This window comes from Pyrenophora tritici-repentis, chromosome 1 (assembly GCF_003171515.1).
Source record: "Pyrenophora tritici-repentis strain M4 chromosome 1, whole genome shotgun sequence".
Taxonomy (NCBI): Eukaryota; Fungi; Ascomycota; class Dothideomycetes; order Pleosporales; family Pleosporaceae; genus Pyrenophora; species Pyrenophora tritici-repentis.
In genome coordinates this window covers 7,906,549-7,928,240 of record NC_089390.1, presented here as the reverse complement: position 1 = coordinate 7,928,240, position 21,692 = coordinate 7,906,549, and the positions used below count along the sequence as shown (strand labels likewise).

General features: G+C 54.1%; 4 protein-coding genes across 4 annotated transcripts; 2 read left to right on the top strand and 2 right to left on the bottom strand.

Annotated features, from left to right (window-relative positions):
- Nucleotides 1-610: 610 nt before the first annotated feature.
- PtrM4_030480 (C6 zinc finger domain containing protein) lies at nt 611-3,602 on the bottom strand (the record flags this gene model as incomplete). Its single annotated transcript, XM_066103910.1, has 4 exons — nt 611-821; nt 875-1,612; nt 1,669-3,231; nt 3,280-3,602. The coding sequence occupies 4 exons, from the start codon at nt 3,600-3,602 to the stop codon at nt 611-613; spliced, it is 2,835 nt and encodes a 944-aa protein (XP_065966112.1).
- A 4,108-nt stretch (nt 3,603-7,710) lies between these two features.
- On the top strand, nt 7,711-9,737 carry PtrM4_030470 (CypX, Cytochrome P450; the record flags this gene model as incomplete). The annotated part of the gene is made up of 3 exons (XM_066103909.1): nt 7,711-7,937; nt 7,991-8,595; nt 8,668-9,737. 3 exons carry the CDS (start codon nt 7,711-7,713, stop codon nt 9,735-9,737), a joined length of 1,902 nt encoding a protein of 633 aa, XP_065966111.1.
- A 269-nt stretch (nt 9,738-10,006) lies between these two features.
- On the top strand, nt 10,007-10,595 carry PtrM4_030460 (CinA, protein (competence- and mitomycin-induced); the record flags this gene model as incomplete). The annotated part of the gene is made up of 2 exons (XM_001941957.1): nt 10,007-10,108; nt 10,167-10,595. 2 exons carry the CDS (start codon nt 10,007-10,009, stop codon nt 10,593-10,595), a joined length of 531 nt encoding a protein of 176 aa, XP_001941992.1.
- A 3,645-nt stretch (nt 10,596-14,240) lies between these two features.
- On the bottom strand, nt 14,241-20,955 carry PtrM4_030450 (PP2C multi-domain protein; the record flags this gene model as incomplete). The annotated part of the gene is made up of 4 exons (XM_066103908.1): nt 14,241-14,408; nt 14,459-19,795; nt 19,893-20,583; nt 20,807-20,955. The coding sequence occupies 4 exons, from the start codon at nt 20,953-20,955 to the stop codon at nt 14,241-14,243; spliced, it is 6,345 nt and encodes a 2,114-aa protein (XP_065966110.1).
- Between the last annotated feature and the right edge of the window lie 737 nt (nt 20,956-21,692).

The window sequence follows — 21,692 nt, the reverse complement described above, 5'->3', positions numbered from 1 at the left end:
TGCTGTAAGATGATGAAGAAAATATAATAACAGCGCTAGCCGCCCAATGATATTTGTTGCATGTATACGTGCGAACGGGAGGTATAAATCCTTCCTCCCCTTATATCCTCCACTGAGCAAGAGTCCCCTAAAGAGACCAGACAATAAGCAGGCTACAGAGAAACATTGTTCCCATCTTGCAATGGAAGTAATATAGATATTTGGCAAAGCTGGCAACGCGACAGGTACGGTAAAATGGGAGGTTCAGATTGTGGGGAATAGAGGACTTGATGATCTCGCTTTGTTGCCAAGCAGCAGCGCGCGTGCATGAAAAGCAAAAAGGGGAGATACAAGAAAATGGAATAGGAAAGGAAGAAGTAAAAATGTTAAAATAAAAGCGATAACAATGCGTTGCGCCGGGATAACATATGCAAGTCATCAATGCACGATCGAAATCGCAGAACGATCCGGATCGACCCAAGGGCGGGAATCAAGATGGCAATGGAGATCGATGGTGTGTATGTGTGGAGCCCCAAGCATATGCACCTTGATCTCTGTGGGACCCAGGACTAGGGGTCCCCCTCCTTTCCCCATCATGGCCACATCCTTTTTTTGCTTTTCAGTCGTGACATCATTCGAGACCCTGTTGCTGCTGGACGTTGCGGAGAATCTCAAGATCCATGCGGAGAATCGGCGAGTTGGGCGCTACATCGCTGATGACGGATATGGTGCGCTTGAACAGGGCCGAGAGGGTGGCTTTTGTGAGCCATGTGTCGGCAGGCAAGAGAGGGTAGAGTTTGGATTTGTAGACGGATGCTAGGACAAGCATGTTCCCAAATTGTCTAAATTGGCATGTTAGCAAAAAGGCGTGTATGCAACGAGTATTGTAACTTACGCATGAAGTGTGCCGAAGATGTTTGTGACAACGAGTCGCTTCTTGCGCGTGGGCGTAAAGTAGTTGTATGTACTGCCGGGCTCCTCGCCGACGCGATCAAAAGCAATGGTACTCTGGATAGCGCTATGGATGCATTTACAGGCGACGCCGATGATCTTCTTCTGGTCTTCGTTGAGTTCGACCATTTGGACATTTCTGTTGGTGGCAGAGTGTGCGTAGGCAGACGGCGAGTTGTGCTGCGAGGCACCGGTAGTACCCGGAGGTGGGGGTGGGAACTCTAACACATGGCTCGCAAGCTTCAGGTACGGCCGCAACATCATGTAGAGACCACCATAGTACTTTGCGCGCACACGCGCAATGTTGAGATCTGTCGAAGGAGGCTCGTGATCATCCCAGGCGAGCTCTGGTGAAAGAAGTCTCCTCCAGTTCTCCAAAACGCCCACGTGGGTTTCTGCGTGGTATGCGACTTCCTTAACGCTAGTGGGGTCGAAGCTCATGCGACCGCTGGGTCCGTACAAGGCGTTGTGCGCTACGTTGAGAATAACACGAAGGAATGTTTGCGTAGAGTAAAGCTTCATCATCAAATCATTTCTCGGACCAGCGCCTGCGTCTTCTTGTTGCATGAAGTTGTCCGGATCCTGTGGCCAGGTTTCGTTTACGCCTTCGGGATACATAATGGCACTCTGGTGTGCGGAAATGCCGGACGGTGGTAGCGTGCTCATTTCTGCCAGGATGTCACTGCAAACAGATGTTAGCAATAGGTCAAGGTAGTTGGTTATAATCAGCAAACTCACGATTCCAGCTGCAAAGCTGTCCAATAGACACACATGACGAGATTCAGTCTATACCGCTCCTTACGACTCCAGGTATGTCTTCGGTCACTGTTCGTACGGAGAAGCTTGGTGTAGTCGGCCTTGATGAGCACCAGAGCGATCCTGCAGGCGTTGTTGATCCAACTCCAACTCTCCAGGACTCTTGCGTACTGACTCAGATACAGGCCAGCGAGTAGCATGGCTTGCGCATGGGCAGTCGTATTTCCTCCTTGTTGATTGCCAAGTATATCAGTCGCATAGGCATAGTACGCCATACCTGGTAGTATGTCGATATTCCTCGGACGGCTGTCTTCAGCTCCTTCACTAGCGAAACTTCCATTGGGGTTCGGTGAATTCCGTATGTAGCCCCATTCGCTGTGAACATAGGGACTCCGGTCGTTTTGCGGAGCAGGCAGTGGGTCTGTGTAGGAGGCTACCTTGCCAAGAGCCATGACCAAGAGAACAATGGCGTTACGCAGTGACCTTTCGATATCGACTCTAGGCGATGGCAAGCCATCCAGACCGCTGGCCGAACGCTTGCGCTTGATGCCTGGGTTGAGCTGATGCACACCATTAGTAGCAGGCGATCGCACGTTGGCAGTGCGCGCTTCTGGGCTGTACTGGTCGCTAAACTCCCTGAACATGCGTTTCAGCTTGCCCTCGTTCATAAAGGGATGAAAAATGTGCATGCTCTCCATGTACGACTTGAGCAAGTCAAACATGACATGGCGGCGAAAGTCGGGCCGACCGTCCGGACCAAGTCCGCTCTGGTGAAACTGTGGAGGGTGTTCACGAGGAGTGCTACTCGGCTCTGATGGGCTGCAGTGGTCCAGGTTCGGGTATCCCCATAGGCCGTCCTTGCCTGGCGCTGGGGAAGTTGCTTCCGAATCATTGCTGCTCTCGGGGCTACCGGGACCTTGCGCTCCGTCGTTCAGATCTTGGCCTTCTCCAACGCCCCAGACGCGTAGTAGTCCGCGATCTTGCTCTAGCTGCATTGGGTAATCCGAGACTTTTTGGCCGTTATCTAACAGGCGCTTCAGATAGGGAATGCCGTTGTAGAAGATATTCATCTGTGCCCACTCCTCGAGCAGCTTGTGCGCTGGAGTAGTGTGATCGCCTTGAAGACCGTCCTTTTCCTTGGGATCTTTAGTGGCGGGTTCGGGATGGCTGGGCTCGGTCCTCACACTGTCTGCAGGCGTTGCAGGCGTTTGGGGAGGCGGATACTGTGACTCCTGTTTGATGGCGCTCATAGGTGACATGACATTGGAGTGGGGAACAACTGGAGATTCCATCTTGAGCTGGCTGTTGGCTCGACCCATCTGGCCTCTTCCTGGCATGGTGGGCCATCTTGATGTGTTTTGGTCCCTTTGAGCGGAGAAGGCAGCTTCGGGCGAAGCGTGATTCGAAATCATCTCATGGTTCCGCGTTGGCGGCAGTCTGCTCTCAACGCCCTGTTTCCAGTTGTTGAATTGGTCCACGAATTGTGATAGAACCTCAGATATGTTGTTGACGCTGTCTTGGAGCTGCATCATGCTTCTATCTTGCCTAAGGGGGCGTCAGCGATGGACCAAATGTGGGATGGGAGCGACGCACTTGGGTGGCGGTACATCCTTGTACTGGCAGTCGAAGTTGTTCTCTCTGCAGAACTGGCACGGCCGGGCTTCGTCACATTTCTGCTTTCGCGAGCGGCAATGGTTGCAAGCCTGGGTGGCGCGAACCTGTTTTCTCCGTATCTGCTGGGCGGCTCCATAGTCTGTCATGTAGGGAGTTTGGGCATATGGAGTCACTGGCTGGCCGTACTGCTGGACTGGTGGCGGGGCCTGGGCATGGTACGGCTGTCCATTGGCGTGGGAGGGACTGATGGCATGGTTGTAGCCATTCGGTATACTGCCATTGGGACGATGCTCAGGGTTCATGGGCCACGGGGGGTGGTGTCCGCCATGCTCCATGGGAGGTTGAGTCTGGGACTTTACGTCGACGCTGATGCTGAGACTGGTGGACCGGGAACTTTGGGGCTCTGGGGCCGATGCTGATTGCGGTGTGGGTGGAGGACGGTAAGTAGAGATGCGGTCCTGGGGGATCGTCACAGGAGATGCTCCCGTGACGCCATTGGGGTGCTGACGAGGTGAGGGTATGTTCCGAGGGTCCGCAAGGGCACGAATATCAGAAGGTGGCAGCGAGGGTGAGGGTAGAGGCCCAGGGTAGGCTGAAGCGTGGGAAGTATACTGGTTGGAGGGGGCGGGTAAGCCGTGGGTACTGTAGGGCGGAGACGCCTGGACCAAGGTGGGATGGGACGGAGGTCGAGTGGGTTGGGTATAAGGCGGTGGAGGAGGGGGTGGAAAGGCGTGGCCGTTATACGGAGGATGATCAAGATTGCCAGAGCCCAAACGAGCTCTCTTAGACTGGGCGGGCGCGTCAGGATCAGCCATCCTTACAAATGCCACACGAAATCCGCTATGGCCATGCGGCTATGTATGACAGAGCACTACTGGGCACAACGAATAGTTCCAGGACCAGCAAACGGCAAAAGCCAGGAAGGTCGCGGGGGGGAAGGGGGGGTCAGTTGCAGGGCCAGGAGGGGACCAATTCACCGTAAAGTCAGCGGGTGGTTGGCCGAGGTGTGATTTGCAGATGACAGCCCAACCCGCGTCATCGGCTTGGAGAGGGGAAGAGTTTGGAGAGCGTCGCAGGGCAAGTGCTCGGAGACCAGAGTGGGATGCAGGACGGGAGCTTTCCTATGCCGCGTGCGCGACGAAAGGACCTAGTCTTGGGCAAGAGCTTCTTACCATGGAGCCGGAGCCAACCAGCCGAAGCAGGTAAAGGGCGAGTCGCTGAGTCGCGGACCGTCAATGCTGGCGACGTTTGCTTGCTCGGTCGGCGAAATGTGGCGCTATTAAGACGGGCCGTGCGAACGAAGAGGCCAGGGCGCAATCAGAAGAGGCGCGAAACTAGATCGGTCGCAAAAAGGAACCGCTCGAGGGCGAGACGAGACGGGGCGCCGAGGCGGCCCAGCGCTGCTTCAGGCACACGCGGGAGGGGAAGGGGGTGGAGTGGTAGTGGTAGTGATTGTGATTGTAGTTGTGGTTGTGGTAGTAGTAGTAGTAGCAGTGGTGGCGACGGCGGCAGTGTTGCGAGGAACGCTGCCCTGGGGTTGCGTGTCGTGAGCGCGTGTGTCAGAGGGGACGCCCGGAAGGTGAAGGCTCAGGACAGGACGTGGATATCCAAGCCGCCCTATTACAGCATGGCAGGCCAGGACAGGTGCAGACAGCCAGAGACAGGCCACAGACAGGCCAGAGGGCGTCCAGCGCTGCTGCAGCTCACTGCTCGCTTGTGCAGCGCCATGAGAAAGCCAGACCGCAGGGTTACAGGCGGGGGAGCCAGCAGACGCGCCGTGTGCTGCCATGGCCCACGACCATTCTATCAAACACGGCGCCTTCATAGGCACGACCCGTAGGATGCTGCCGTGCTTCATAGGATGCCGTTGCCAGACAGCAAACGTTGCTCCCTCCCGCCCCGATGCGGCTGCATGCAACGCTGTGTATACCGTCCAGCTACTGGGAGTACAGTGAGTGTGGACACTGGATACTGGATACTGGATACTGGATACTCGTTACTGGCCACCGCCCACTGCATACTGGACAGTCAAATCAGTCAATCAATCAATCAATCAATCAATCAGTCGTTCAGTCGTCCAGTCATCCTCCATGATCCCGATATGCTCCATCCCGCCGCCGGCCACCTCGCCCGGCGCAGTCACGTCTTCCGTGTCAGTCAGAGAGGTCGTCGTTTCGTGCGGCATGCGCGCTTCTCCGCTTAGGTCCTTAGAAGCCCTCGTCGACGACTGGCCACGACCCCGACCCCGACCCCGGTGAAGGTTGGAGCAGGCCCCGTCAGCAGCATCGTCGGACAATTTCCGCCCAATTGCTGGCCCGCAAGATTCAGGAAGCTGATCCGAGCGCACGCTGGCCAGCCTCCACATTTGCAAGTGGCACCGAGGCATTCGAGAAGACTCGTGGAAGTGATGCGCTGCCTGTGGCGTGCAGGCAATGCCTCGCCGGTCCACCGCTTCCTGCGCCGCTGCCTCTCTGGCCGTGTCGCCGTACCCGTCTACCTAGGTACTGCCAGCTACCGGACCAGTACCAGAGTAAGAGTGCCGTCGTCTACTGTGCCGTCTGCGTAGCCGCGACAGCTCCTATCTGTCTCGTCCGCAGTCCGCGACGCTGGCTGCTGCCCAAGGAGATCGGCCTTTCTAGCTTGCAGATCCTGGGCGAGACTTTCATAGGCAGCTTGGTGGCACATGGCGAAATGGTGTACTGCTGCACCACCCATTTGTCCGTCTCGTGTAGGCACTCGCCGCTCTCGTCCAGTCGCAGGTGCCGGAGAGAGGCCGGCCAGGACCATGAACGTTAGTTTCATAATATCAAAAAAAATTATCTCTCCCCCCATCTTGCCAGCTAGCGGCGCCGCAACACGCGACGGGCACAAGATGGCGTCAGGAACCACTGCCAGCCGAGATGGTTTAAGGCACGCCAGCGTTGTTGGACGGCGTCTTCTCCTTGGACATGGCAGTCAAATCCATGCCTGGCCAAGGGTAGACGTTGGTTCCACGGTCCACGGTACGCCGCGGAGCCCCCGTCAAACCCCGTCAACAAACAGCCAAGGCTCAGATAACTCTCGACCTTGCAAGCAATGCCGTGAGGTGCGGTCAGCTGGCCGAAAGACATTAATCCAAAACAGCAGTGGCCCAGGATGCTAGGCCAAGCGCAGAGCACGACTATTGAGCCAGTTTGTCAGATGACGAGCCGACTCTGACCGGCCCTGGCCTGACCGGCGCTATGGCAAGTTGCGGTCTGCATCCAAGATGAGTGATGCGTCTTGGGAAAGGACAGGTCCGATAGACGACTCCCCACAACCGAGATTGTCTAACCAAGGCCTGTCTGCGAGCCTTGTGGATGCACCCTGCCTTCACCCTGGCTGTGCCTCTTCCACGTGGAGCGCATGAGGCGTCCAGCTAGTCCAGCCTCGGGGGTTGTCCTTGGGACTTGTAAACTGCACAGCGACATGTACAATCGTCGTCGCGCTTTAGTCCGCTTCACTCTGCGACACGGCCTATACGAACACGAGCCACTTCGGATCAACCACCATTCAAGGTCGTTTGCGCCTCAACGCGCTGGGGTGGCCGACACCTCAGGTAGTGCCTAGTGCCATGATTCGCCAGCCTGCAGACGAAGCTGAAGAGAACGGCAAAGTGGGCACGACGCGGTGAGCCGTGAGTCGCATCGCCTTCGCTTTGTCGCCTGGAGATCCGAGTACGCGCGCTGACGCAACTGCACTGACACAATAACACGACCAGCGACCGAACGCGAAGGCTTCAGTTGTGACGTCCAGGCTGGCGATCTGTTAATAACCCTCCCGCCAGCTCAACTTTTCACCAGCACCAGACGGAGACGGCGCCCAAACCACTCGCCACTACGCATCGTCTGGTTCGTGTGCCCTGTCGTACCACACCGGTTTGCAATGAGGCGACCGAGTGTCCAAGCGAAGCCTCCTGCCGCCATGTCGACATATCAATGTCACCACGGTTGATGTACAGACCCGAGGTAGAGGTATCACATAGACGCGTGATGCCGCTTAGCGACACGTGACGCTGGTACATTTGAATGTAGTAACAACCACACGTGACGCCACCACCTCGGTGCTTATGCGGTACCACTCGACCCTGCCTACACCACGATAAAGGTGACGATGCCCCTCGTGTGCCTTATGAACCAGTCGTCCCAGTCGGATGGCACGGAATAATTTTGCCAATGTGCGCCTAAACGAGACGCTTTTGCTAGTCTTTTTGTAGCCGAGGTGCTGAAACGCCAGTGAGGCAAGTGCAATCGCGCATATGTATACGTCACAAACCTAGTGCGCCCAACTTACGTCCGCCGCAGACGTGTCCGGCAGCTTTCTCTTAGTTCTTCCCTGGTCGCAGCTTTCTGTATCTCTTCCCCTTTGAAAATTGCTGTCAAAGGAAGCGTCATGATCACCGCATTGATTCTTAGCGCTCTCACGAGCTTCGTCGTTTACCATGTTGTTTGGCGTTACCGTGGCCTCAAGTACCACCTCGCCCTGGCAAAGAGCTCTGGCTTACCTGTAGTCGTACTGCCATGGGACACATTCAGTACCTTCTGGCTGGCCACGTTCGCGATATGGCTGCCGATACTGCAGAGAATAGTACCGAAATCTCAACACGGTGTATGGATGGAGTACGTATACTGGTGTGACTGTGCCAAAAGTCAATGTATTGACCTAACTTCAGTATCCTGCACCCAGAATGGAGTCACCTATCAGGCTACAGTGTCTTTGAAAAGGTGGGCAAGGATATCTTCCTTGTCGCTAGCCCAAGTAAAAATTGGTGCTTTGTTGCCAATGCGGAAGCTATCGATCAGATCGCCACCCGCCGCAATGACTTCCCTAAGCCACTCGAGATGTACCAGTCGCTCAACATCTACGGAAAAAACCTCGTCACCACTGAAGGTTCGGATTGGCGTACACATCGCAAGCTAGTTGCCCCAAGTTTTAGTGATAAAAACTATAGGCTAGTATTTGGGGAAACAATTCATCACGCAAAATCCTTGCTGACTCTATGGGCTGGTCCTGATGGACGCGGTAACAAGACTGTGGTAGACCCCTCTGTGGCAGCGATGAACTTGGCCCTTTATGTTATCAGCGGTGCAGGTTTCGACGTGCGCGTAGCATGGCCACATGAAGACGCAAAGAACCAAGTAGATAATAAATCCGGTGACGACGCCATCTTCGTGTCTGCCAAGCCGCCGCCTGGTCATACAATGAGCTATCGGGAGGCTCTTAGTATACTGCTTCATCACATGCTCTGGACAGTGGTTTTCCCTCTCCATTGGCTCCGTAAGCTCAAGCTCTCTCTCTCTCTATAGTTGTCGTATCTTATTGGGGTAGAAGGCTAACACGTTTCGATAGCATGGTCCCCAGTCGAGATTCACCGTAAAGTCGGTGTGGCTGTGAGTGAATGGGGCAATTACATGGACGACATCTATCAAGCCAAGAAGAAACAAGTCATCTCTGGTGATAACAAGGAAGGCATGGATATTTTCAACGCCTTGATCCGTGGAAGCGGCATCGCCGACCCCAAGAACACGACTGTCACTACTAGCGACCTATTCGGCAACGCTTTTGTGCTCATCCTCGCTGGTCACGAAACAACAGCCAACGCACTACACTTTTCTTTGCTACTCCTGGCAATGAAATGGCATACACAGAAGAAACTACAGGAGGATATTGACAATGTCTTTGGTGGGAAACCAATGGACCAGTGGAATTACGAGGAGCATTTTCCGAAGCTCTTTAGCAGTATGCCCGCAGCAATCTTGAATGAGACGCTCAGACTTTTACAGCCAATTACCAACATTCCGAAGTCGACAGCACCCGGACGACCCCAGCAGCTCACCATAGATGGTCAACAGTATACCATACCCGGAGACACGCGCATCTTGTTCAACTCAGCTATCCATCGCAATCCAAAGTACTGGCCGCCGCCAGCGGACAAACCCAACAAGCCTGGATTCAACGATGCTGACTACTTCAGACCGGAACGCTGGATCGTAGATGCTAAACCCACAGAGGAGTTTGTCGACCATGAGTACGATGACGAAGACCTGCGTGGCCCCTCTGGCGAGGACACTTCTTCCCTGCTCTTCAAACCAGTCAAGGGCTCTTACATTCCGTTTAGCGACGGCTACAGATCCTGCATCGGACGACGCTTTGCACAGGTCGAGATGATGGTCGTGTTGGCGGCTATCTTCTCGCAATATAGTGTTGAATTTGCAGTTGAAGACTGGGCCACTGATGAAGAGGTGGAGAAAATGCCAAAGGGAGGCAAGGAAAGAAGAGAGCTGTATCAGAAGGCCATTGATCGAGCACAGTACAAGCTCACGCACGAGATGGGAAGCATCATCACCCTGCAGTTGAGAGGCAGTCCTGTTCCTATCAGGTTAATGAAGAGGGGCGAGGAACGATTTGCTTTTGATTAGAACATGCCATGTTGTAGTGCTAGTATCCGTTTGTTAGAAAGAGGAAAGAGACTGTCATGATAATGTGTACGATTGAAGTTACCTTAAGCATGCATGCCTCTGCTGTAAGCTACCCCGCATCACGTCACGACATGTCAACAGCTACCCCACCAACACGGTCATGTCGATGAATCCGGCATTGCATATGCGAGCATTTGTCATCTTCAACGCCCCGTGTTCATATAATACACGTCCTGAGAACTTGGGCGGACAATACAAGACACTTCACCATGGCACCACCTAGTTTCCCACCAGAAGAGCTCCGCCACATAGTTCAAGAAGTAGCCACGCTTCTGAAAGAGCGCAAAGAAACAGTTTCAGTAGCGGAAACCGTAGGCCACCTTGGCAAATTCTGACATAGCTATCCCATTCTAATCACAAAATTCGCAGGCAGCAGGTGGACTCCTCTCTGCAACGCTCCTCTCCTTCCCAGGCGCCTCAACCTACTACCGCGGCGGCTTAACCCTCTACACGCTCGAATCGCGCATCGCATTCGCAGGCTGGACGCAAGAAACGATATCCTCGTACAGCGGCCCCACGCCGTCCATCGTCTCAGGTCTTGCCGAACACACGCGCAGCACACTCGGCAGCACATACACGGTAAGCGAGAGCGGGACAGCTGGACCTACGGGGGGAAGCACTCGCAACCGCACGCCAGGCTATGTGGCTCTTGCAGTGGCGCGCTCAGGTGGTGCGACGGTGACGCGGGAGGTGGAGACGGGCAGTTCAGAGCGCGAGGCGAACATGGTGGCCTTTGCGCTGGAGGGGTTGAGGTTGCTAAGGGATGTGATCAAGGGGGAGGAGGTGGGCAAGCTGTGATTTGCACTGCATTTCTGATTCATGTCATCATAACATAAGTTAGCCAAGTGAGTCAATCCGTGCGAGATGGGTGGGGAGGCGAAGGATGGGGAAGGGAGGGGCTCCTAGGTACCGGGTCCTTGGTTTGTTGTCGGCTTGATTGGGAAGGTTGAGCTGGTGTTAACCCATGTTCCATGCAGGTTCAAATGTCTATGCTTGCTCTTTCCCATCATCCCAGTTGTCGTATTCGCCGTATCGCATCCTTCTGTCGCTTGTTCAGGACGGCCATGTCTCAACCCGGCTTTGCTTCACTCCTTCGATCATGAGACGTGGTGTGGTGGGTGGGGGTGGGTCGGCTGATACGAAAACGATGCGAGATTCTTCGCCTTAAACCAAGAGTCCGGGAATCCCCCCCCACTCAGGAAACAACAGGCGTCATGCTCTTAAAGATCCGCTCCAGCTTGCCCCCATTTCCGCAATCCGAGTGGCTAGTGGGTTTACTTAGCCGAGGATCCTGACATACCTAGGTATGCACGGAAGAGGCGTACATGTAGCACAGTTCGTTCTACCCCTTCGTGACCACCATCCGTTCTATCCACTGCCAAGCACGTTTTATTTCCTTGAACATACCATGCATTTCTCTGGCCTAGGATTTAGAATCATCCCACTTCCTTCGTTCCCCCGCGCCGCATGCACTGTGCCCCTGTTCCACATCTACCTCTAGAGCTTCTAGAGGTTGGGTTTTTGTTCCCAGAAGGATCATTCTAGGAATGAGGCGGTTAAATGGGGTAAGTGGGGGGGGTTGGCATCTCCACCACGTGTTTTGGTCTTGGTTATGCAGCCCTACCTTGGGGAACGGTAGGGGCGCGGATTGGGGGGGAAATTCTCTCTCGGGGCGTGAAGAATAGCGAGAGTCCGATGTGGCGTGAGGTTGAATTAGACTCGATAAAAGTTCTCGTCTGTTGAAACGTGTTGAGGTGAAGGGGTGCATCGATGAGTATGGATTGATGGGGGTTGGAAGACCTGGTACGTCGTCATCGGTATATGTGAAAACAGGGTATAAGAGTACAGTTTCGAGGTGCGTCATTGCCACCGTTGACGATCGGTCAGTTGTTATAATCCACTCAGTTATACTATGAGAATGTATTCTATTTCCCACTTACAGCATGGGTCCTCCACCACTCGCGCGAAATCTGGGGTCCAGAAGCTCGTACTTTCGATCCTCAGCGCTAGCTGTCCAACAATGAACAATACATCGCTGACAATGAGAAAAAATAATGGATTCCTGTACGCTGAAGTTTTTCACCCGTCCTTGATATACCTTTTCGAAATATCTTCTTGTCTTCCCTTCATTCGCATCTTACTATGCAAACTTCTGCAATCAATTCAGTTTGGAGCTGGCTATGCCTTCTGTCCAGACCAAAGCATTGCAAAGATAGAAATCCCAAACATGACAGCAACTGTTATACGAGATCATAACGTCCAGCCCGTGTACCCAGGACGGGAGTGGAGGTGGAGGTAGAAAGCTTATTTCACTGTGGTACCGCATTCATGGGACGTGTTCGTTGAAAAACTGACTAACAGAAGCAGTACGCTAGTCACATCGTACTGCAACAAAACGGCATAACAGGTGGATGACGAGGACCTTACACCCTCTCCCACCCCCTCACTCCGCTCTCATCTTTCGCTACAAGGGGGCTGACTGGGTCCCTATCCCACATCCCCACCCATCCTCCTCCGATGTAAATGCCTTATCCTCACCTCGACCCCCCAGCCCCTCACTTTTCTCGCTATCATCTTCGCCGTAGCAACACTGCGATGCGTACCCATCACACAACTCGTCAGCACAAGCGCCTCATGTCCTCCTCCCACACTTTTGAACAGAAACCTCTGTATCACCGCTACAACCCTATCACTACAATCTCCGTCAGTAACATCCACTTGCTTCCCATGATCATAAAAACACGAGAAAGATAAGATGGGAAAATGAGTACGTACATCCTTCTAACAACATCCCTTCTCCCCATCATCCATGCCTTTACTTCTACACTCACACCACTGAATTTAGCACACATTTCCTGTGGCGGCGGTTCCCAGTCGTGGCAGTGGATCTGCCGAATCAAGGGGATGTTAGGGGGCAGCTGGGCGTGGAAGTCATGTAAGGCGTGTGGGCTGTGGGATAGGGTTGAGGAGGAGTAGGTGATAAGATGGATGATTTTGACGGGTTGGGAGCGCTGAATGTGGAGTTGGGATTGTCGGACAGGGGAGTGTTGAGGAAAGAGGAAGGACCGCTGAAGGAAGATATGGGGTTGGCCTTGTGGTTGGAAAACAGGGGTTGGAAGTAGGACTGCTGGATTGGAGGCAGGAGCGGTGGGAGACGAGGAGCCAGTGGTATTGGTGCTCGTACTCGAACTGGAACTTGTATTTTTTGTCCATAGTTTAGGGCCGGTATCTGTCGCAGTGGAAGCGGAGATTCGACTGCTTCTGCAACTTCACGAGGCGATGCAATTTCCACGCGTGCATGTACAGAAACTATGTCCATGTTCTACAATTACGGTTGATTTGTAGTTTCCGCGCAAAAACAAGGCCACCAGCGTATTCATATACTCGTACACTGTGAATCCTGCCGTCAACATATGGCTGTGAATAGGCGTTCATGTCATAGAAGAGCGCTGTTGAATACCATCCTAGTGATATTTGTCATTTTGCTTTTGTCAGACGTGAAGGTTTGGTATTGTACGTAGTTAGTGTTTGGAGACGTTGACGTGTTGGATTTTCAAACGATACGTGTACACCCCCCCCCCCCCCATGCGTACACGGTAATTGACACGCGGAGTTTGTGATGAAATGATGTTTGTTACCAACCTTCCTACAATTCTTACAGTTCTTTCCCTCTCTTTCTCTCTGATTTTCTACACTGCATACACCACCGCACAATCATCGCTGGCCGTCGCAAACCGACGAGATAATAATACTTCCTCGACTCACATGTACACACTCCCAAAAAGGCCGTTGGTCACATCTCCAATACCGCTTTCACCTCACAGTGCAAAAATATACCAACATGATACACAGACCAGACAACATCCAAAGTAGAGAAAAAGCAGCAAAAAGGGCCTTTGTAGAAACACGCATACCGCGCGCACAGAGAACAAGAATCAGAAGCCTAAAATTCAACATGCCAAACCAGTCCAAGCCAGGCCGTTCCAAAACCAAGCCAAAGTCAAGTCAAACAGACAAATCTTCCACCCTATACCAAGGGCAGCAGACCACCTCTGCTCCAAGATAAAAAACGCCCATATAGCCCTCCTGGGCCGTGCGTCTGCCGTACATGCGTGTGTGCGTGCGTAATGGTAGTATAGAGTTATAGAAGTATACGCCTCCAGGGCTCTCTTTCCTCGAAAGAGTCACTATGATACAATTCCCCTTTGCGCATTTGCCGCACAAAATCTGATTTGGACGCCGAGAAATGATGATGATGAGAGAACATGCATACCAGTGCATCGTAAGGGATGCGTCTTGAACTTTGCGTACTCAAACTGCGGCACGACGATGTTGTTGTTACGGGAATTAGGATGAGATAGGTGTAACAGGTTGGTTAAGAATAGTGTTCTCGTAATCGTTTCGCGTCAACTATTTTCGCGTGGGCGGTAGGCTGTATGGCGTTTATGAAGGTGCCATTCCCTCCATGGCTCCGCGCTCAAATTCTTCCAGTCGCTTCAGCTTGGCTTCAAGCTCTGTGAAGATATCGCCCATGTGACATGCTTGTTGAAGCAGAGGCGCAGCACCAAATGGCCGAATCATGTGACGAAGGGCAAGAGTATTTGCACAAGACTACCATACTCGTTAGTGTCGGCATACATACCCAGAAACAGTCGACTTACCTCGATTCTAGAGATCTGGTGCTCCACAAAGTTGATCAAGAATCGGTCCGTAATCTCTCCGCCTCTGCTCTTCATCCTCTCCAACAATGCCGTCTCTGGAGGCTTCAACTCTACACACCCGGGGCTCTCGAGCGAACTGCAAAGCATTTCCAGGCGCAGACTAATGTTCCAGAGATCCCATACATCTTCCGTGTCGATGGTGAGTTGGCTCCCTGCCATCTTCTGACCGACTATAGCCTCCGTCTTCTGCTCTGCTGGTTTCTGTTCTGTCTGTCGCTGAACGGCAAGGCGGCTGGCAAGCGAGTGTGGGTACATGAGGTAAATGTATTCAGGGTTCTCAAGACCTTTGAGGCGGCGCTCACCAAGGTCTTTGACTTCAAAACCTTGACTGCTAAGGGAGCGAAGCTCTCCCCGAATCATTTGGCTATTCATGTCGTCACCATATGCTTCTTCGGATCCAGCAGAGTTATTGCGATCTCCTTCAATATGTGTTTCGAGGAGTCGCTGGATCTCGGCAATGAAGTCGGAAGAGACCGTGATCTGACCTCCATCGGCGACGGATGAGATACGTGAGGCGCGGTTGACCATGGGGCCAAAATAGTCCATGCGCTTGGTAACGGGATCGACTTCGCATACGGGCGTACCCCAGTGGATACCCATGCGAACCGAGAGACCTCGGAAGATGACATTACCATCGGGATCAACAACCTCTTGTCCGTTGACGCTATTGAGAATCTCCTGCGGCCACTGCACTTCAAGCAATTGGCTCTGTATGGTGAAGCACCATAGCAACGCTGATGTGACAGTACGGAAAGCGACCATGAAAGCATCACCTTCCGTCTTGACCTCATAGCCGCCAATTATACGTAGCTGGCGACGCATGAGCTCGTTGTGCATCTTGATCGCAGAGCGCATTGCAATCGGGTACGTTTCCCAGAGTATTGTCGAGTTCTTGATGTCAGTGAATACCAAGCTGACTTCACCCGTTGGCGCGTCCACTTCGTTGTCGAGTCGAGCTAATTTAGAGTCACCAACCAGATTGCCCTTCTTTCCACGTCTGCGAGATGCGCCCCAGTCTGGGTCGGCACCAGGAGCAGGCACCAAAGACATGCTCTGAGTGCGATATCGAGCACGCTGTTTGCTCTTGAGATCGCTGACCCCAAGCAGCATCACCATGATCTTGTTTGTAGCACCAAATGCGATGGCGAGGTCGCGAAGTTTCTGTGCGGCCCGCATGAGATCGTTTCGCTCAGATCGGGCGACATCGACCGCAAAATCCGGGGTAAGGTATTCCCAAAGCTCTCGGGACGCCACCAATACCATTTCATCTGTATCACCCAGTGTGAGGTTGAGTATGTGAGGTGAGGCAATGACGGAGGGTGACATCTGCACGTATCCAAACGCCCTAGACACCTCGAGTATGTCGTTGAGTTTACCTTGTCGTGACACAAAACCGCCAGCCTCGCGTATTCTTGACCTCTCACTTGGCTCGGCAGGGTCGTGTTTTCGGGTAAGGATCTTGTGTCCTCCTTCTGATCGGATAAGCAGTGCTTGTGCATCACCCACATTCGATATGTAAAGCTCCATCTCTTTCAGGAATAAAACCGTGGCTACGCTTCCGGAAGTTAGGTCGTCGTCACCAAGTTCGGGCACTGAGCTGCGTGGTTGAGTGGGTGCAGTGAAAGCGTTCTTGTCGATGCCCTGATTTGCAGCGGTAGCCAATTCCTTGTTGAGGCCCAAGTAAGTGCGCCTTAGCGCGTCCGAAGGTGTTTCCTGCGGGCGCAAACGCTCGAGCTCGTCGGCGAATCGGTTCTTGAAGTGATCGTACAAATACTTGGCAATCTTGGATCCGCCTCCCGCAAGTGGCTGCGCGTCAAACAACCCCAGCAGCTGCTCGTCGTCGTGGCTACGGAAGCGGGGAACGACCATATCCATTGTTGAAATGTGTTCATTGCGGCCGAGTGAATCTGCCATACCGTAGGCCATGGTGCCGACAGCCGAGCCTGCAGTGCGCACTCTCCGGTCTTCTGACTGTTCGGGTACTGACGGCACCATCATCGTTACGTCCATCAGACCCAAGACCCGCAGATTGATCAAAGAGCTAAAGTCCGTGAGATCGCGGCCTTCTCGCATATTCACGCCACTGCCACTATACGACCCGCTGGGCTTGATTTCTAGACGCTTGTTTCCAGACAAATTCAGGTACCGGAGTTTGTGGTTCCAGTTCCAGTTCCAATCGTACGGCCAATTCGAAACATTGTACTTGAGAGAATTACTAGCGACATCGAGAACGGCTAGTTGAGCAACCTTACCAAGTTCAGCAGGCAGAACTTGGAACTTGTTGTTGTTAATATGGAGCACTTTGAGGGAGCCAACCTCCTCAAGATCTTCCGATGGCAACGATGTTAGGTCGTTACCAGAAAGGTACAGTTCGGTCAGATGTTGCCATCTACGGATTGTACGAGGTGGTACATCATAGATGAGATTATAGGCCAGGTTCACGATTCGCAACTCAGGTAATAGACACAATTCGTCGAACACATCATCGGTAAGCCGATTGTCGGCTAGGAACACGTGACGAAGCGAGCCCGCAAAAGTCGTCACCAAGCGGCTACTAAGGCTGGAGTCTTTGCGGGACATGGGCGTCACTGTGCCTTCAGTAGGCGCACGAGATGCGACCGATGGCTTGCGGACGGTACTCGTCGTGTTGTAAGAAGCCATGGAACCCTTCCGGTTCGACGGAGCAGGCGAGGTACCGACGCTAAGACCCCCGGAGGCCTGACTTGGCCGGCGATTCTGGAAGTCTTCCAGCTTCCCCAGCTCCTCGTAGCTGGGACTCGACGTCAGCCCTGGCGTAGGACCGTCAACTTGAGCCTGCTCTCCATTGGCTACTTGTGGGGGTGCGGTGCCTGGTTTAGGGAATGCGTCGAGAACGTTTGATGATACATTGAGCGTTTCCAATCGTCGTGCATACCAGAGTTCTTGAGGAAGCACGGCGAGGTTGTTCTCACGCACATCCAGATATTTGAGCTCTACAAGTCGGCCAATCTCTGCAGGTAGCACGTCCAAAGAATTTCGAGCTATACTCAAATGCTCCAACCTGTAAAGTTTCCCGACATTGTTCGATATTGATGTGAAATGATTTTTGTCAAGTATTAGCTTTGTAAGGCCAGTAAGCTTTCCGAACAGGTCCTCGGGCAATTGAGCAAGTTTGGCGGAGGCAAGGTTGAGGACAGACAACGACGGTGTTGGTTGGGTGAGGCCAAATCTTGTGACTGGATTGTGGTTCATGTGTAGTACCCTGATCTTGGGAAAGTAGCCTTCAAATGCCGAGATGGAATTGTGGCCAATCATCAGGTATTCTAGTCGTGGTAATTGGGACATGACGTCCATGCTATCGAGTGCATTAAATCGCACGTCAATTTCCCGTAGATTTACGAGGTTGCTCAGCGTTGGCGGAAAGCTCCCGGTTAGTTTGTTATTGGTCGCCCAAAGTCTCTCCAAACACGTCAATTGGCCTATCCTAGGCAAGCTGGATATCGAGTTGAAACTGATGTCGAGATCTACTAGTGTCCGGACCTCACAAAGGAAATCAGGAAACTCGTGCAAGGAGTTGGAGCTCAGGTTCAGACTACGAAGGGCGCGGTATTGTCCGAAATAAGGTGGGAGCCTCGTCAACCCGTTGTTTGAAAGCCGCAGACCTTGAAGACTTTGCAACTTGTATAACTCGGCACGATCAAGCGACTGGAGACGGTTGTTCGATATGTCGAGCATGGTTAGGCGGCTTGCCAGACTGAGACTAGGGGGTAATCGCCTTGCATCGTTGCTGGTATATTTGATCTCGCGCAGGTTGGTGCAGGCGAGGATGAAATCTCTGGGTACGTCCAACGACAGGTTCCGGGACAAGTTGAGCGATATAATCTCCGTTGCTTTTTGGTATAGCGTGATGGGAATGGTAATCAAGTTCCGGCCTTGGAGATCGATATGGCTAAACTTTTGCATCTTGCTAAACCCGGGGTCTCGCTCTAAACTTGAGTATCCGCTCATCTTGGCGGGAAGGAAGGTAAATCTGCAGAGGTAGCTGTTATCCTCTCGGCCCACATCTTCCAGACGGTCCATATCCGTATATCCGGCGAGTTCTAGAAGTCGCTTTTGGATCAACAGCGGACGCTCGTTGTTTTCCAGTTGCCGAGAAGTGTCATGCTTGCGCATTACGATGTGGTAGTTGTCGAGTTCGTCCTGCAGTACAGTCTTCTTACCTAATATCTGGATGATCTCTTGTACGGTGGTGTTCAAGGTAGCTGACAGTGTCGCAAATGTCGAATCGACTCTGAAGATGCGCAAACAATACGTTTTACTGTCACTCTCTTCCTTGGAAGGCGTTCCGGTATCCTCGACGTCGCGCACCTTGTCCATTTCGTCCTTCATGCGTTTTACAGCCCAGGAGTCTGGTGCATCCCATGCTGCCGTGCCATCGTCTTCCGGTCCAGGCGCAGCAATCTCCTCGCCCACTGTTGGTTGCTTCAACAACTCCCCCACGGGTGGTGTCATGGGCGGTTGCTGCTGCAGATTGACGATACCTTCCATGTCGTCCAAATTGCTGTCTAGGAAGAAGACGGCGTCGTTGCCGGCAGTGCTGGCAATGTTGTCATTGGGGTCCCGTCCCGTTGGCTCGTTCGCAGGTGCCCGTTTGTCCTTCCTAAAAGTAGGCAGACGATGGTGAGGCGCTCTCGCCTTGGCTGGCAAGCGCTCGTCCACGCCATTTGTACTCGGCTGCCGCTTTGCCATGGCGACGGCTTGCGGAGACGGCTCTACCCTCGCGGACCGTGCTGTGCTGATGGAGGGGTTCAGAGAAGTAGTCGAGGCCGTTCCCACTGAGCTCAGGCTCTTGAGATTGTCGTTTGGTGCTACACGGTCAGACTTTTCCTTGTCCTTGCCGCGTAAGCGTGCAAAGAAGCCGTGGGATGGCTTGCTGGTGCTGGGTGATCGCTGGGCTATCCTGTCCTCTCTGGGCATATCCGAAAAGGAACTGGGCGTCGGGCTCGAGGGACGACCCAGAAGGCTCGTCTTGGAGGTAAAGGCAGAGCTGAGGGCCGAGGGCTGGTTCGGGCGGGGGTTTTGCGGTACGTCGTCGCGGCTGGTGGTCGGCCGCAGTGTGTAGGACTGGCTGATGTCTGAGCGTGAATCTGGTGCCTTGTTCTCTTCCTTGCTGCTCCTGTGGCGATGGCCAGTTGTGCCCGGCAGCCTTACATGCAGCTTGTGATGTGAGCGGCCTGACTTGGCTGAATGTTGCTCGGATGAGCGACGTCCTCCATACTCGCCCGGCGTGGGAAATTCCTGCGAGAGGTTAGCAATGCAAGGCCCCGCAATGGGCGCAGGGTAGTGTAGGGTGTACGGGGGAGGGCAGTTGCGGGTGCAACGGCTCAAGACTCACCTTGGAGTCTTGGAACTCCCAGGGCGTGACTTCGGACGAGGCCTGGGGAGTGCGTGGACGCGAATTGGTAGGCGACACGGGACGGGACTGGTGGCTGCTGCCTATGGTGTTGTTGAGTGAATTGCCCCGGTTGCGCATGGGGCGCTGGCTCTGGGCGTCGGGCGCATACGGCAGGCTCGTGTCGGAGTGCTGGCGACCGTCGGCGGGGAAGTCGTCACCGAAGATGTTCTGCAGCTTCTTGTGGAAGCCGCGACTGATGCTCGACTTTGAGCCCGTGCTGCTCACCGTCGTGGCACTCGCGACCGAGGGGCGGCGGTCGTCCTTGAGCGGGAAGCCCATGCTGTCTTCGCGACTGCCGCTCTGGGGGCGGAAGCCCGGCGAGGGCTGAGCCAGGTCCTCGTTGGAGTCGTTGAAGAAGCTACTCCAGACACTGTTGGCCATGGCGCCTCCGTTGGTCGTCGACCAGGGCGCCATGTGTGAATTGGCGCTCGAGGCCGTAGGTGGATTGCGCGATATCGACGGCACCCTGTTCCCCGAAGTCTCCAACACAGCCAGCTGTTTCCGGTGATCTCCGAAGGAAGTCGTCGTGGGGCCGTCCCAATTGGGCGGTCTCCGTGGGCGATGCGAGGCGTCTTTGGGCGGAGGAGCTGGAGGGACGGTGCCAGGCGATATCTCAGACTCCTTTTCGGCACTGCACGACATGTTAGCATGGCGACGGCGGCATCATCATCATCATCATCATCATCATCACCATCATCATCAGAGAGGCGGCGAGACAGGCCTGCGTCATGGGCCCATGGCTTTGATGGGCGCCGTGTCGAGGCTCTGCAACATGGCCAACCACCATGGGGGATGAGGGCGCGGCTCGCTGCATCAACTACATGTGCGGCGCGGCGCAAAGACGAGTGACGTACTTTGAATTGAGGCTCTTGTCCGTCTTGACCGTCACGGGCGTGCCCCTCAGCGATCCCGCGCGTCCATAGGGCCGTATCGTGTCGCCAGAGCGCGAGCTCCACGAGCTCTCCACCGAGCCATGGCGGCCCACGCTCTCGTTCTTGGTCATGGCGGGCGGCGGAGCGGCGGCGGTGGGGGCTGCTGCTGCTGCTGCTGGTTGTGGGCGTCGACGAGCCCGCGCAGCTGCTGCAACGACTCAGGCGGGGTCCAGTCGTGGGTTGGCTGCTTGCGCAGAAAGGCCTAGGACGGCTGCTTCATCGAGGCGGGACAGCAGCTGGAGGTGTGCGCATGGGCGGCGGGCAGGCGGGCAGGCGGGCAAGCAACGACAATGACAAGGACAGCGACGGCGTGGCAGACACAGAGAGACCGTCACGGTGCTATAGCTTGCTATGTGTGAATGCCGCGTCTTTGCTTCTGATGTGTTCGTCTTCACTACAACTCTCTCTTTCTCTCGCAGTCTACCCAATCTCTGGCTGGTGGTGGTGGTGGTGCATAGACATGGGCAAGCTCCACTCTGCATCGATGTATCGAGCCTGGAGAGCGGCATGCTCGCTTGTCCCGTCCTCAAGCAACGATGCGCCACCTGCACCCACCCTACCCCAAGACACTACCGCACCCTCCCGACCACCAGACCCACGCCCCGGAACTCTCGCCGCATGCAGTCCTACATGTCCCTAAACCGTGTCGTGTCTGGTCCGTATACCCGGCCTGGCCATGTACCTAAACAGACGACGTCTTGGACGTCGCACCACGCGACCCCGCCATCAAAGCCCCTTCTGCACCGCCATGGCTGTTTGAGAATGGCCATGACCATGATCACTGACAACCTCTCCCCTCTCTGCCCTC